We start from the raw sequence: 17255 nt of genomic DNA on the forward strand, positions 1-17255 counted from the left end.
TTCCCAAAGCCTGGTCAAATTCTTCGTTACAGTTGATATTACAACTAAGCACTGATAATGTTAACATCGAGCACCTTAATAATAATGGCAGAACCTTCAACTAAAAGGACACAAATTTTAACACTTGAGAAAATAATTATTGTAATTAAAAGAAGTAAAAAAGAGGAGACTACTTACAAAATAGCAGTTTAAAAGTCAGAAAAACAAATTTGGGTGTTATAAACTACAAGGAGTAAATTAGAAAGATTTCTTATGCTAATACATGTACATGTGATTTTCAAATGTAAATGTGATTTCGTGTTTAATAATAGAAGTATGTCTTTATTGATATATAATTTTGTTTCCAGATGAATGCATACTACAATTTAGCTAGAATTATTAATAAAGAATAGAATATATGTACAGTGATTGTGGTTATTTTTCTTTAAATTATTTTGAAATTTGACCTTGGAAACTTGTCTCTTTTGTACAAACCTGTTACGAATAACCACCTTTCTGGAGAGATCATTTTTTGTTGGCAAAAGGGACATTAGCTTATGACAGGTTTCACTGTATTATGGACAGATAAGATGAATTTTCATCTTCAGGAGGGCTGGATTTTCAGGAAAATTTTTGGTCATATATTCCTAAAGTTAATGTGATCAGATAAATATTCCAGGAGAAACATAATTTAGTGAAAAGTTTGATTATTTGTAACAAACTTGCTGCATATTGTGGACAAGCTGCCAGAGATTGATGCAAAGATTGCTGATAAGAATGTTCATTGGTTGACATATCTCTTAAAGTCAAAGTGTTTCAGCAAACATTTGCACACAGCAAGCTGTATATGATCATTATTCTTACCTGTTTATAATCCTTTGGAGTAATTCCCAACACCAAATACAGTAAACCCATTTTCAAATATGAGTCTTGTCATTAAAAATTACTTCCAGAAGTCTTAAATAACTGATATTCAGGACAGCTAGACAAATGTAACTTAACTTTATGACCTCACAGTGTACTTGCAGCAGAGAATGTGAACATGGCAGTGTTATATTAGGCTTCAGTTATCACACACTTTTTACTCTCTGGTGACAGAATTTCACATTTACCAATTTTCTATTAAAACATCAATACCACATCCATCTTCATAAACTCTCATGAGTCTGACTCAGAATCAGTATAAGTAAAAGAAAACCCTTACTCATGCAGTCCAAGAGTTTGTATAAGTAAAGTAAAAATCATGTTCATGCAGCCCCAGAGTTAGTATAACTAAAACAAACCAGACTCATGCAGCCCCCGAGTTAGTATAAATAAAACAAACCAGACTCATGCAGCCCCAGATTTAGTATAAACAAAACAAAAATCATGCTCATGCAGCCCCAGAGTTAGTATAAATAAAACAAACCAGACTCATGCAGCCCCAGAGTTAGTATAAACAAAACAAGAAGCAGACTCCTGCAGCCCCAGAGTTAGTATAAACAAAACAAAAAACCAGACTCATGCAGCCCCAGAGTTAGTATAAGTAAAACAAAAGCCATTCTCATGCAGCTCCAGAGTTAGTATAAGTAAAGCAAAAACCATATTCATGCAGACCCAGAGTTGTTTGTTCAAGAGTTTAACGCCATTTTTCAGCACAAAATAGACTATACATGGTGTCCAGTATAAATGGTGGAGGAAGAACATGGGAAAACCATGGAAAAAAACACCAACCCATGAGAAGCTACTGGCAAGCTTTCTCACATACCCACATTGGCATAACCTGAGTCTCAAACCCAGAGTTAGTATAAATAAAACAAAAAATACTCGTGCAGCCCCAGAGTTAGTATAAATAAAACAAAAATCATACTCATGCAGCATGCAAATTCACTGTTTTTTAGTACAGCTTAGGTCTCAAAATATCACACATTAAATGAGACAAAATAATCATGTAAAAAATAATTTCAAATAATTATAGTTTAGATTGTTCATGAGCTGAGAAACCAATTTATTAAAGTTTGGCTTCACTTAAATATATCAGTCTGTTTTTGTTGGGGGTGTGTGTGTGTGTGTTTTTTTTTTATAAATTGGCCACTGTTATGTTCATCCAAGGTCAGCTCTCAGATTCCATAACCAGCTATAGGACACTTGAAATCATATCAGCACAGATCAAATGTGCTATGTCAGCGCAGATCAGATATGCTATGTGAGCTATAAGACACTTGAAATCATATCAGAAAATCAAATGTGCAATGTCAGCTATAAGACACTTGAAATTCATGTCAACACAAATCAGATGTGCTATGTCAGCTATAGGACACTTGCAGTTCATGTCAGCACTGATCAGATGTGCTATGTCAGCTTTAGGACACTTGCAGTTCATGTCAGCACTGATCAGATGTGCTATGTCAGCTTTAGGACACTTGCAGTTCATGTCAGCACTGATCAGATGTGCTATGTCAGCTTTAGGACACTTGCAGTTCATGTCAGCACTGATCAGATGTGCTATGTCAGCTATAGGACCCTTGATATTCATGTCAGCACAGATCAGATGTGCTTGGTCAGCTATTAGACACTTGAAATTCATGTCAGCACAGTTCAAATGTGCTAGGTCAGCTAATATATCTGTATGTCGATAACACACAGACCATGGTAGTGTATCAAGCAATGTTTCCTCTGTTCATCACATAATAAACTACCCCAAAATGTCCATCAGCCATAAAGTACACTAATACCATATGTAGAACTCAAGTACATGTGCAACTGCATGTAGACTGCTCCTACATGTGGCTGATCCATTTTAGAGGATGTAGTCTGGTAGGTATCTTGCCAGTGTCATATTAACGTTAACACAGCTTGTGGAATCCTGCACTGGAAGCCAGCCAAACAAGTGTGGTCAGCTTGTGACCATGCCTCTGTAAGCTTGTCGCATCCTGCACTGGAAGGCAGCCAACAAGTGTGGTCAGCTTTTGTCCGTGTCTCTATGGTACGAAGGCTGTCCCATGTGAAAACAAATTTCCATTGAGGACATCCCCAAAGATATCTGATGTCATCAAAACTTTGCAAGATCTAAATGTGATTCATGCCAACATTCACCAGTTATGAAGCACTCTTTTTACAGATGGAAATAGTAATGTATTCCAAGTAAATATGGATCAGAGTTGGCTTTCACTGACTTGAATCAGAGCTTGATTGGTATTGAACGTCAGAGAGTTATTTCTTAAAGCTAGAAATCCCCATTTTGAGTAATTATTTTCATACAGACTTGCTATTATTTGACAAGTTAGATTGCCAAATTACATTGAGGTGACTAATATATTGTGTACATAAATACTGTTATTATTGTCCTTTCTTGCACATTCTCCCACCCCCTTTGCATACACATCTACACGTTCTTCAAGTTTTTGATCAGTTGCATTGTTCTGTGGTTTTGTACATATCATGGTCAGTAACTATGGACCCCAGTTACCACACTGAAGTGAGGGAGTGCTGTTTAATACAAGGAAGTAATTTTCCACTATATCTGTATGGTATATGTGTATTGGATCATTCAGTATATGTGTATGGTCATTCCAGTATATTTATGTGGTCATTCCAGTATTTGTGCATTGGTCATTCATTATGTGTGTGGTCATTCCAAGATGTACGTGTGTGTGGTCATTCCAGGATGTGTATTGGTCATCCAGTATATGTATGGTCATTCAGTATAATTATATGTATGGTCATTCAGGATAATTATGTGTATGGTCATTCAGTATTTGCATATGGTCATTCAGTATATGTGTATGGTCATTCAGTATAATTATGTGTATAGTCATTCAGTATATGTATGGTCATTCAGTATAATTATGTGTATCATTATTCAGTATATGTATGGTCATTTAGTATAATTATGTGTATTGTCATTCAGTATTTGCATATGGTCATTCAGTATATGTGTATGGTCATTCAGTATATGTATGGTCGTTCAGTATAATTATGCATATGGTCATTCATTATTAATGTCATTCAGTATAATTATGTGTATGGTCATTCAGTATTTGTGTATGGCCATTCAGTATATGTGTATGGTCGTTCAGTATTTGCGTATGGTCGTTCAGCATATGTCTGGTCATTAAGTATATGTCTGTGGTTACTCAGTATATGTGTATGGTCATTCAGTATTTGCATATGGTCATTCAGTATATGTCTGTGGTCATTAGGTATATGTCTATGGTCATTAAGTATATGTGTATGGTCATTAAATGTTCTTTCTTTGTGTGACATCATGACATCATTTTAAACATCATGATGTGGTACAGAATATTTTTAGTGTCAGAAAATATGAGATGGTTTTATCAAATGATATATGAAAGGCATCAAGTGATATATGAAAGGCATCAAATGATGTATGACAGGCATCAAATGATTTATGAAAGGCATCAAATGATGTATGAAAGGTATCAAATGATGTGTGAAAGGCATCAAGTGGTGCATAACATGCATCAAATGATATATGACAGGCATCAGGTAATAAATGACAGGCATCAAATGATATATGAAAGGCATCAAGTTATATATGAAAGGCATCAAATGATGTATGAAAGGCATCAAATGATGTATGACAGGCATCAAGTGGTGTTTGACAGGCATCAAATGATGTATGAAATGTGGCTTTATCAAATGAAAGGCATTATCTAATAAGCAGCATTTCTTCTTTAAATATGTTACCCAATCATAATGCCATAGGAGTACTACTACTACCTCACAAATCCACCTGTCCCAAATAAAATAAATTTAGCATCAAAGATCTAAATGTTGTTGGCCATCTAGATGGTGGTCAGGCAGAGTGATCTCCCCTTGACATAGGGCTTGTGATTAGAAACCATGATTATCTCAGTTACTACTTCTTTTACTCTTGCTGAGAAGTAAAAGCCAGAAGCAACATTAATACAAGTTGGCAGATTTCTCACTTACAAAGGACAGCATACTCTATCTATATTTCAAACTTTTCTGTCTCTCTTCTATCTCAACAGAGTTCTGACTTAGAATTTAGCAACACTTTGTCATCTTTACACATGTAATTGTACTTAGGTGCTTGAAACAGGTAGCCTATGCCACTTTACAACTAAGTTTGGGCTGTATTTTTATTATGTTAACGTACAAGGCCCTGAGATCTATAGACAACTCATATATGTATAATATATGTATAATTCCACAAGGACTGGCTACATACAGGTGAGGTTGGTAAGTCTTCCAGGGTTCTTCCTCCACCAGTTATACTGGCTGCCATGTAAAGCCTATCTTGTGCTGAAAAGTGGTGTTAAACCCTAAAACAACAACAACAACATACAAGTGAGTTTTCTTTGCTAAATGCACATTAGTGTCTGGATGACATACTTCATTGCATTTCCCTTTATGGGTTGTCCTTGAACCTCTCACAGGTAGTATGGTGAATTATTTTTGGCAAATTCGTCTGCTATTGTCAAGGTAATGCTGTAAGGAATAACTTTTGCACCAATTTTCATTTTGAATAACAAGTCACAGGTTCAGAGCTACTGCAGGTTTATTCGTTCTGCTCTATTTGTCTTAAAGATTAGACAGTGGGCAAAGTGCATAAATGCATGACCAAGGACAAAGATTACTATAAGCATTCATGAGGACATGGCACAGTCATGGAGAGAATCACTCAAGCAAGAAGGTCCTTCACTCTGAAAGTTGTTGTTGTTGTAGGGTTTAACGCCATTTTTCAGCACAAGACAGGCTATACATGGCAGCCAGTTTTAATGGTGGAGGAAGAACCCATTAAACCACTGAAAAGAACCACTGACGCACGAGAAGCTACTGGCAAGCTTTCTCACATAACCACATTAGCCGAATTCGAGACTCTAACCGATGCAGACAGAGGTGAGATGGCAGTGATCTGTAACAGTGAGCGCTTTGGACCACTCAGCCACTCAGGACCCCCACTCTAAAAGTGTATGAAGGCAAATGAAAACTACGTACACAAGAACACATTCTACCACTACATGCATTATTACATGAAATAGCTAACTTTCTACTCTGGCTCTTCAATAAGAAAACATGAGCACCAAACACAATCAAAATTTAATGCCACACAATCGCTGACAGCTTTCATCATCATAGAAGAGAAGATATCAGGCAAAACAAAAACCCCTCCAACTGTCATTATACACAGCCAGAAACATTGGCCCTGTAGCCAAATGGAGCCTATCATTGGTACTAACCAGGTTGAACAAAACACCATTTGAACCACTTTTTAAAGGCATCTTTGGCTCACCCTTTATACAAAACCATCTTCCTTATCACATGGGGATGGCAGGCAGAATCAGTGTAATGGATGCCCTTTCGGGGAACTGAATTACATGTAGTCCCAACAAAACAGGCCAGTTTCACTTATGAAGATTCCCTCTTTCATCACCATAAACATGTTTCCATCTATGGGCAGCCAGACATTGGTACTGAAATCATTGTCTACTCTGGATACTAACACTCAAGGCTAACTACAGGATCCAGTATGAGTCTTGAATTGGTATGTGAAAATGACAATTATTGCATATAATGAGATCACACCTATTTTAACCTGTCACACAGGGTCAGGACGATACAACAACTCGAACCCTCTTGTCCTAAATTAAATGGATTATTCCTTCTGCATATTGAGAAATAACTCGGATGAATTTGTTACACATATTGGCTCACGAGGTTAAAGCAGTTGCCACAGGCATCACCTTTGACTGGAACTGTTCTCTGACTGACATTATCCATGCCATGGGATGGAAATCTGAGCCCATATTTTCCAGTTTTTATTTCAGAGATCTTTCCACCCAAAGGGCTCAACTCAGTCTGATGGGGTCTATAGCCATGGCACATCAGGCCACATTCCCAGGTCATTCAACAAGTTCATTAAGCACAGCTTTAAGACTTATGCTGGATTTACAGGAGATAAACATTTTTTCCCTTTCCAAAGCTGCTTCCCAACAGATGGAGTCTTCTTCAGTTGGGTTACCTAGAAGCTGTTTCACAAACCTTAGGTGACTGGAGTTCTCATCTCTGGGGTGAGGGTATGTACCTCCCTTCACCTGTTGCCTGTTCTCTTAAGGTATCATGATTGGGTAACATATTTAAAGAAGAAGCTAATTTTTTTAGTAACATAATGTTTCTTCATAAATACTTACCCAGTCATACTACTCATATGCTCTCTCTTGCTGCCTATCCCTATGTCAAGGGGCGATCACTCTGCCAGACCGCCACCTAGGCAGGTAGACAACTTTAGCTCTCTTTATCAAAAAAGTTTTATCTGGGAGAGCTGGATTAGTAGTATTAGTAGTACTAAAATATTATGATTGGTATGTATTCACAAAGAAACATTTTGCATGAAAAAATGAGTTTCATGAAACCCTTGTTACTTACATTGGCATTTTTATATTTTAGATATGAGAGATTTGAGGTGCTTGCAGTCTTTGCCAGCACCATGTTGGCTCAGTTGGGGGCACTTTTTGTGATTAAAGAAAGGTAATTTTGCACTTTTCTTTTTATTATTGCATTTTTTAATAATGCCATATGTCAGTAAAGATATTTTAGTTTCCAAAATGACAAATATGCTCACAAGATCCATATTGATACTTTATTTATAAACCACATGTGTTTATCAGTATGTCAAAGATATCCTTCAAATTTACAATTATACTTAGGGTTATAACTCGGTAAATAGGCAAATTACTTCAACAAGTGTGACAAACCTCATCAAGCCATTTATAAATAAGTAGAAAGAGAAAATAGAAAAATAATATGTGAATGCATGATATTTGATTTGCCTATGACTAAGCATACTGTTGTCCATTAACTTAAGCAACTTCTGGCACTGATAAAGTAGATTGATGGATGAAAAGACTGAATGAATGGATAGGGAGAAATAAAACCAGATCCCTCAAGCTACTCATTTTTGTCAAGCCCACCTTGGAAATTTTACACTACAAGCAAATCAATGCCTGTGTGCATGTCTGTCCATCTATCCATTATCAATCTATTTTTGTAGATCTGTACATCCATCCACATTCTAGACTAATGTCAATTTTAAAAGATAATTTTTTTTATATTAAACTGAATGTTAATATTTTTTTTACAGTTGAACTAAATAAAATGGGGGCTTGACAAAAATGAGGACTTTTGTTGTTCCTATAGTAACATTTTTAATTAGATTTATTGGTTGCTGTTCCTTGATTACCATTTTTGATTAGATTTAACAGTTGTTGTTCCCTGATAACCATCTTTAATCAGATTTAGTGGTTGTTGTTCCTTGATTACCATTTTTGATTAGATTTAACAGTTGTTGTTCCTTGATAACCATCTTTAATCAGATTTAGTGGTTGTTGTTCCTTGATTATCATTTTTAAATGGATTTGATGTTTGTTATTCCTTGATTACCATTTTTTGGATTCAATGGTTGTTATTCCTTGATTACCATTTTTAATTGGATTTGAGCTTTGTTATTCCTTGATTGCCATTTTTAATTGGATTTGATCTTGGTTATTCATTGACTACCATTTTTAATTGGATTTGATCTTGGTTATTCTTTGACTACCATTTTTTTTTGGATTTGATCTTGGTTATTCATTGACTACCATTTTTAATTGGATTTGAGCTTTGTTATTCCTTGATTGCCATTTTTAATTGGATTTGATCTTGGTTATTCATTGACTACCATTTTTAATTGGATTTGATCTTGGTTATTCTTTGACTACCATTTTTATTTGGATTTGATCTTGGTTATTCATTGACTACCATTTTTAATTGGATTTGAGCTTTGTTATTCCTTGATTGCCATTTTTAATTGGATTTGATCTTGGTTATTCATTGACTACCATTTTTAATTGGATTTGATCTTGGTTATTCTTTGACTACCATTTTTAATTGGATTTGATCTTGGTTATTCATTGACTACCATTTTTAATTGGATTTGATCTTGGTTATTCATTGACTACCATTTTTAATTGGATTAAATGTTTGTTATTCCTAGAATACCATTTTTTATTATATAATTAAGTTTGAAATGTTGAAACTTACTGCCAAAAATATTTTCATATTTTTTTCATTCCTATATTTTCACACATGAAAAGTATGTCCTTGCATATAGAAACTTACTGGCAAAATTATTTTCATATTTTTTTCACTCGTATATTTTCACATGTTTTGGGCACCACACAATGCAATATGTTCAGTATTAACAAGAAAAGAAAATGTCCTTTGTTAATTGGATTCCATGGTTGTTATTCTACAGTCCCTTTTTTAATTGGATTTGATGGTTGTAATTCCTAGACTGAATACTAATGAGATGAGTTTGCATCTTATTTGTCAGTCTTGTCAACATGCTAGAGACTCTCTTTCTCATCTGATTTTTATCGGTTTTAGTAGGTAGGATCGATCAAGGTTACAATGACTTTATTATGAGCTGATCTGAAAGTTAAAGTATTTCTGTCCCAGTTTTAAATCAGACTTGGTAAATAGGTTAATAGTATTAATTAGATTTGGTAAATAGGCTAACAGCAGTAATCAGGCATGGTAAATAAACTAATAACATTAATCAGGCATGGTAAATTGACTAATAACATTAATTAGGCTTGGTAAATAGACTAATAACATTAATTAGGCTTGGTAAATAGACTAATAACATTAATTAGGCTTGGTAAATAGACTAATAACATTAATCAGACTTGGTAAATAGACTAATGACATTAATTAGGCATGGTAAATAGACTAATAACATTAATCAGACTTTGTCAATAGGTTGATATTAATCAGGCTTGGTAAATAGTTGTTGTTGTTGTTGTTGTGGGGTTTAACGCCATTTTTCAGCACACGATAGGCCATATATGGCGGCCAGTATTAATGGTGGAGGAAGAAACCGGGAAAACCCCGGAAAGAACCACCGACCCACGAGAAGCTACTGGCATGCTTTCTCACATATCCACATTGGCTGAATCTGAGACTCAAACCGGTGCAGACAGAGGTGAGATGGCAGTGATCTGTAACGGCGAACGCTTTAGACCACTCGGCCACTCGGGGCCCCCGGCTTGGTAAATAGACTAATAACATTAATCAGACTTTGTCAATAGGTTGATATTAATCAGACTTGCTAAATAGGCTAACAGCAGTAATCAGGCTTGGTAAATAGATTAATAACATTAATTAGGCTTGGTAAATAGACTGATAACATTAATCAGGCTTGGTAAATAGACTAATAACATTAATTAGGCTTGCTAAATTGGCTAACAGCAGTAATAAGGGAAGGGAAGATAGACTAACAACATTAATTAGGCTTGGTAAATAGACTAACAGCAGTAATCAGGCATGGTAAATAGACTAATAACATTAATTAGGCTTGGTAAATAGACTACTGACATTAATTAGGCTTGGTAAATAGACTAATAACATTAATTAGGCTCGGTAAATAGACTAATAACATTAATCAGACTTGGTAAATAGACTAATGACATTAATTAGGCATGGTAAATAGACTAATAACATTAATCAGACTTTGTCAATAGGTTGATATTAATCAGGCTTGGTAAATAGACTAATAATATTAATCAGGCTTGGTAAATAGACTATAATATTAATTAGACTTTGTCAATACATTGATATTAATTAGGCTTAGTAAATAGACTAATAACATTAATCAGGTTTGGTAAATAGACTAATAACATTAATCAGACTTTGTCAATGGGTTGAGATTAATCAGACTTGGTAAATAGACTAATAACATTAATCGGGCTTGGTAAATAGACTAATAACATTAATCGGGCTTGGTAAATAGACTAATAACATTAATCGGGCTTGGTAAATAGACTAATAACATTAATCAGGCTTGGTAAATAGACTAATAACATTAATCAGGCTTGGTAAATAGACTATAATATTAATCAGACTTTGTCAATACATTGATATTAATTAGGCTTAGTAAATAGACTAATAACATTAATCAGGTTTGGTAAATAGACTAATAACATTAATCAGACTTTGTCAATAGTTTGAGATTAATCAGACTTGGTAAATAGACTAATAACATTAATCGGGCTTGGTAAATAGACTAATAACATTAATCAGGCTTGGTAAATAGACTAATAACATTAATCGGGCTTGGTAAATAGACTGATAACATTAATCGGGCTTGGTAAATAGACTAATAACATTAATCAGGCTTGGTAAATAGACTAATAACATTAATTGGGCTTGGTAAATAGACTAATAACATTAATCAGGTTTGGTAAATAAACTAATAACATTAATCAGACTTTGTCAATAGGTTGATATTAATCAGACTTGGTAAACAGACTAATAACATTAATCAGGCTTGGTAAATAGATTAATAACATTAATCGGGCTTGGTAAATAGACTAATAATAATGTTAATCAGGATTGGTAAATAGACTAATAACATTGATCAGGATTGGTAAATAGACTAATAATATTAATCAGGATTGGTAAATAGACTAATAACATTAATCAGGCTTGGTAAATAGATTAATAACATTAATCGGGCTTGGTAAATAGACTAATAATAACGTTAATCAGGATTGGTAAATAGACTAATAACATTGATCAGGATTGGTAAATAGACTAATAATATTAATCAGGATTGGTAAATAGACTAATAACATTGATCATGATTGGTAAAGAGACTAATAATATTAATTAGGCTTGGTAAATAGACTAATAACATTAACCGGCTTGGTAAATACACTAATAACCTTTAGTCGTTGAATGAGTGTTAAGACCAAGACCTCTGCATATTTAGTAGATGACCTTACATATGCATAGCTGAGTTTTGATCAATCTTGAGACTATATTCTTTACGATTTTGATCAACTTAGGTAAACGTTTACATCCTCATGATCTCAGATTGGTATAGGTGAGAGCAAGATTTGTACGTATTAAAAATGAAAGCTGATTGGTTATTTACCACTTCAGAAACCAAATTTTCATCCAGGTTTGCTCCTACTTGGTAAATAAGCTTAGAGCATGATCATCTTAGATGGGTTCTTTCATAAGTTGGATCTTCATGTATTATTTAATGAAATGATCTTGCATCTAACAGACTGAGCTTATTTCCTGTCTAGAGCCAAAAACAATATTTGTCATACAGTTTTAAAAAAACTTGGTACAAAGGTTTATATCATCAAGATCTTGGATGAGTTTGTTAATGAGCAAGAGACTATGTATAGCATTAATGGCTGAATCTTTGGAATGAACTTTTATCAGGCTAGTAAAACAAGTCAAACTAACATGATATAGAGTTTGGGAAACCATTTAAGCTGGTTTGTGTTTTCAGAACACTACTTATTTCTACTACTGATATAATCTATCATTATTTTACATAAGCCACAGTGAGCAATATCAGGCCCTCTTGTTTATAACACTGAAACTGTTATTTCATACATTTCAGTGTGGAACGCCTTATACTACAACCAGAGATCCATACGTAAGTAAATTATATTTCATTTAATGCAGAAATGTTATGAAATTAGAAGATACAGATGAGAAGTTCATTAGCTGTGTACTGATCAAGATTTAGCATTTGACTCAATCAGTGGAAACAACCAGGGCTCAAAATCCACTTACCCACTTATCTCAGCCAGTTGTGTGTGGGTAAAGACAGGCAGAGTTTTGTCTTGCTTGTGATTGGCATGAAATAGATGTCATTTTTCCAGTGCTAGCAACATCATCAATGTTATAGTGTAAATTTTTAAAAGATCTCAACATACAATGACACTCTAAGGCAACATGAGACTAGAGGCACATTTTGGCCTTCTGCCGTATGTAATGAGTGCAATTTAAAATTGTATAAAGGCCTGACCATCCAATGACACCATAATGTAACAGGATTAAAGTCAAATTATGGTCCAGTTTCCCATGAAATAAGTAACAGTTTAAAACTGTATCAAGGCCTGAAAAATCACAATGGCAGTTTAAAACTGTTTCAGGGCCTGAACAATCATAATGGCAGTTTAAAACTGTTTCAAGGCCGAAACAGTGGCAGTTTAAAACATCAAGCTGTGAACAATTACAATGGCAGATCTAGATCTATGCTGCCTCAGTTTATTGCATATTCTTGAATAATTGATTGGATTTTTTTATATGGATCTTCAGTCTAATTTCTCTATTAAACACAAATAGTGGAACTGTTAGTTTTTTTTTCTCACTCATGTCAATGCATCAATATTCATAGATACACTATCAGTCCTAATTTGGTTCGAGTTTCATGCACACTATCGGTGTAATGAAGAGTGTATGTATTAAATAGAAAACTGCATTGCCATTTTATTGTGAATTTGTGGGAAAGAAGTAGTTTGATCTGGCATATAATAATGTCTGACTATTACATAAAATGATGTCTGATGACTATTACATATAATGATGTCTTATTGACTATTACATATAATGATGTCTTATTGACTATTATTTATAATTATAAATGATAACTATTACATAAAATGATGTCTGATGACTATTACATAAAATGATGTCTGATGACTATTACATAAAATGATGTCTGATAACTATTACATATAATGATGTCTTATTGACTATTACATATAATTATAAATGATGACTTACATATAATGATGTCTTATTGACTATTACATATAATGATGTCTGATGACTATTACATAAAATGATGTCTGATGACTATTACATATAATGATATCTTATTGACTATTACATATAATTATAAATGATGACTTACATATAATGATGTCTTATTGACTATTACATATAATGATGTCTGATGACTATTACATAAAATGATGTCTGATGACTATTACATATAATGATATCTTATTGACTATTACATATAATTATAAATGATGACTTACATATAATGATGTCTTATTGACTATTACATATAATGATGTCTGATGACTATTACATAAAATGATGTCTGATGACTATTACATATAATGATGTCTTATTGACTATTACATATATATATAAATGATGACTTACATATAATGATGTCTTATTGACTATTACATAAAATGATGTCTGATGACTATTACATATAATGATGGCTTATTGACTATTGCATATAATTATAAATGATGACTTACATATAATGATGGCTTATTGACTATTACATATAATGATGTCTGATGACTATTACATATGATGATGTCTGATGACTATTACATAAAATGATGTCTGATGACTATTACATATAATGATGTCTTATTGACTATTACATATAATTATAAATGATGACTTACATATAATGATGGCTTATTGACTATTACATATAATGATGTCTGATGACTATTACATATAATGATGTCTTATTGACTATTATATATAATTATAAATGATAACTATTACATAAAATGATGTCTGATGACTATTACATAAAATGATGTCTGATAACTATTACATATAATGATGTCTTATTGACTATTACATATAATTATAAATGATGACTTACATATAATGATGTCTTATTGACTATTACATAAAATGATGTCTGATGACTATTACATAAAATGATGTCTGATGACTATTACATAAAATGATGTCTGATGAACATTACATATAATGATGTCTTATTTACTATTACATATAATTATAAATGATGACTTACATATAATGATGTCTTATTGACTATTACATATAATGATGTCTGATGACTATTACATAAAATGATGTCTGATGACTATTACATATAATGATGTCTTATTGACTATTACATATAATGATGTCTGATGACTATTACATAAAATGATGTCTGATGACTATTACATATAATGATGTCTTATTGACTATTACATATAATGATGTCTGATAACTATTACATATAATGATGTCTGATGACTATTACATATAATGATGGCTTATTGACTATTACATAATTATGTATGATGACTTACATATAATGATTCCTGGTGACAATGACATATGTTATGTTTGATGACAATGACATAATGATGTCTGGTGACAGTGACATGATGCTGTCTGATAATGACATGATGTATAATGACATGATGTCTGATGACAATGACACATGATGTATGGTGACAGTGACATATGTTGATGTCTGGTGACATTGACATGATGTCTTATGACAGTGACATGATGCTATCTGGTGACAATGACTTGATGATGTCTGGTAACAATGACAGATGATGATGTCTGTTGCCAATGACATGATGGTGTCTGCTGGCAATGACATGATGATGTCTGGTCACAATGATGTGATGATGTCTACTGACAATGACATCATGATGATGTCTGATGATGATTAGATATGCCTTCTCCATATCAAACATATTCTTTTTGCCAAATGAAATAGAAAACATATATAGTTTTCTGAATAAAGTTACATGATGCCTGCATTTTTTTAAAGTCATGCAGGCAAATATGGCATAATCATTGCAAATTCATATATAAATCCACACACATGAATGAAGATGCAAGCATGTCCAACTTTCATGAAAGATTTTACCCTTTATGAGCTCCGGCAAATTACAAGTATTCTTGGTTGAAACCCTTGCAGATGGGCTGCTTGATGTGAATGGAAACCTAAAACTAGAGCCAACATAAAAAACAGAAATTTGTAAGGCAGACGTAATTTTTAAAAAAAGAAATTTTGCTGTTTCAATGGTTGTTTGATAAAGGTTCATATGGGTTCCATGTGATGATTTCAAGCAGTGATCCTGGCAAGAAGTTTAAACTGGTTTCCTGTTGACATTTATAAACATGTTTCATACACTGTGATTATGAGCCAACAGCTAAGCTAGATTCCACAGAACAAAAACAACCAATCCCCCATGAGTCTGCAGTGATCATTGTAAATGGCTACATTTTAATAATTGAGGGTCATGAAGAGGCATACTCGTCAAAAATTTTAATTAAATTTGTTTCTCTCTCTCTCTTTTCATTTTGTGGTGGCTTGTAAATGAAAGGTCATTGATTTTACCAGTTAAAATGAGCAAAACTTTGACTTAAACCCATGTAATTGTTCCCCATTTCAGTGGTCGTCTGTTGATTGGGATGGTTTTTGCATTTCTGCTGCACATGGTGGTGACATACAGTATGGATAACAAGGCCATGAACCATGTGGTGGCAGCATCGAGTTCCAGCTGGCTACAAGAACACATGACTGACATGAGTGAAAGGTCTGTATTAAAATGAAATATGAGATAAAAAGATATCCACAAATGTATTTTCCCACCATTTCTTAATACTTCCACATTTATTGCATTTGTAAAATATCACATTTATTGTATTTGTAAAATATCACATTTATTGCATTTGTAAGATATCACATTTATTGCATTTGTACAATATTAGAGCTACATGTGATGTGCAATTACAAAATTTGGCTTGCGTAGTTATGAAAATGCTGTAGAAATAGTTGCAGAATATAACTGTATGGTTTCTTGGTATGGAAATGCTAAAGAACTGATTGCAGAATATAACTTAGGGTTTCTTGGTATGGAAATGATAAAGAAATGGTTGCTGAACATAACTAGGATTTCTTGGTATGGAAATGCTAAAGAAATGGTTGCTGAATATAACTAATGTTTCTTGGTATGGAAATGCTAAAGAAATAGTTGTTGAATATAACTAGGGTTTCTTGGTATGGAAATGCTAAAGAAATAGTTGTTGAATATAACTAGGGTTTCTTGGTATGGAAATGCTAAAGAAATGGTAGCTGAATATAACTGCATAGTTGCCAACCCTCACGAATTTGGTGTGAATTTCACGACTTTTTTAGCGATTCACGGATTCACGCCGTAAGACAAAAATTCACGAATTTTCCAATCCTCAATTATTTTAAATCTTTAATAAAATAACCGATTTTCCGTTAAGCGCTAGTCGTGATATTCGCAGTTGCCGAAACGGTCCGGTACCGCTGGTCACGATATTTGTAGATCTACAGCCGATTAGTACAGTTGGCCCGGTCACAAGCATTTTAGCCTATTTTAATCTGTATGTATAAGAGTAGTTTTACAAGTGCTTCTGAGAGAAACTAGGGCCTAACCGGAAATTTGCTCCGCGCATGCGTCAAAACACTCATTCGAGTTACCATTCAGCATCGCTCAGCATCGCATGTAAGATTTTGAAAATGTCTTCACCACCATGGAAAAAGAAATGTATTACTCAAAAAGTGAAGTTTAATTTGGAATATATCAAAAATTGGCCGTGCATTCTGCCATTAAACATTGATATTCATTCATGCTTTTTGCACTCAGTGTACCATCGCAGAGACGATGTGAGGAAGAATGTCGGTTGCAAAAAACACG

The 17255-nt window shown here is 33.6% G+C and overlaps 1 protein-coding gene across 2 annotated transcripts in view; it reads left to right on the forward strand.

Annotated features, from left to right (window-relative positions):
- Positions 1-17255, forward strand: part of LOC149805313 (zinc transporter 6-A-like) — a 68966-nt gene that overhangs the window by 28312 nt on the left and 23399 nt on the right. For both annotated transcript variants that reach the window (XM_089949224.1, XM_089949225.1), the window contains 3 exons: positions 7393-7473; positions 12404-12439; positions 15981-16124. In XM_089949224.1, the coding sequence (XP_089805350.1) occupies positions 7393-7473; positions 12404-12439; positions 15981-16124 (261 nt within the window). The remainder of the gene's footprint in view (positions 1-7392; positions 7474-12403; positions 12440-15980; positions 16125-17255) is intronic.

This window comes from Sinohyriopsis cumingii, chromosome 2, assembly GCF_028554795.1.
Source record: "Sinohyriopsis cumingii isolate HCF-2022 chromosome 2, ASM2855479v2, whole genome shotgun sequence".
Classification (NCBI taxonomy): Eukaryota; Metazoa; Mollusca; class Bivalvia; order Unionida; family Unionidae; genus Sinohyriopsis; species Sinohyriopsis cumingii.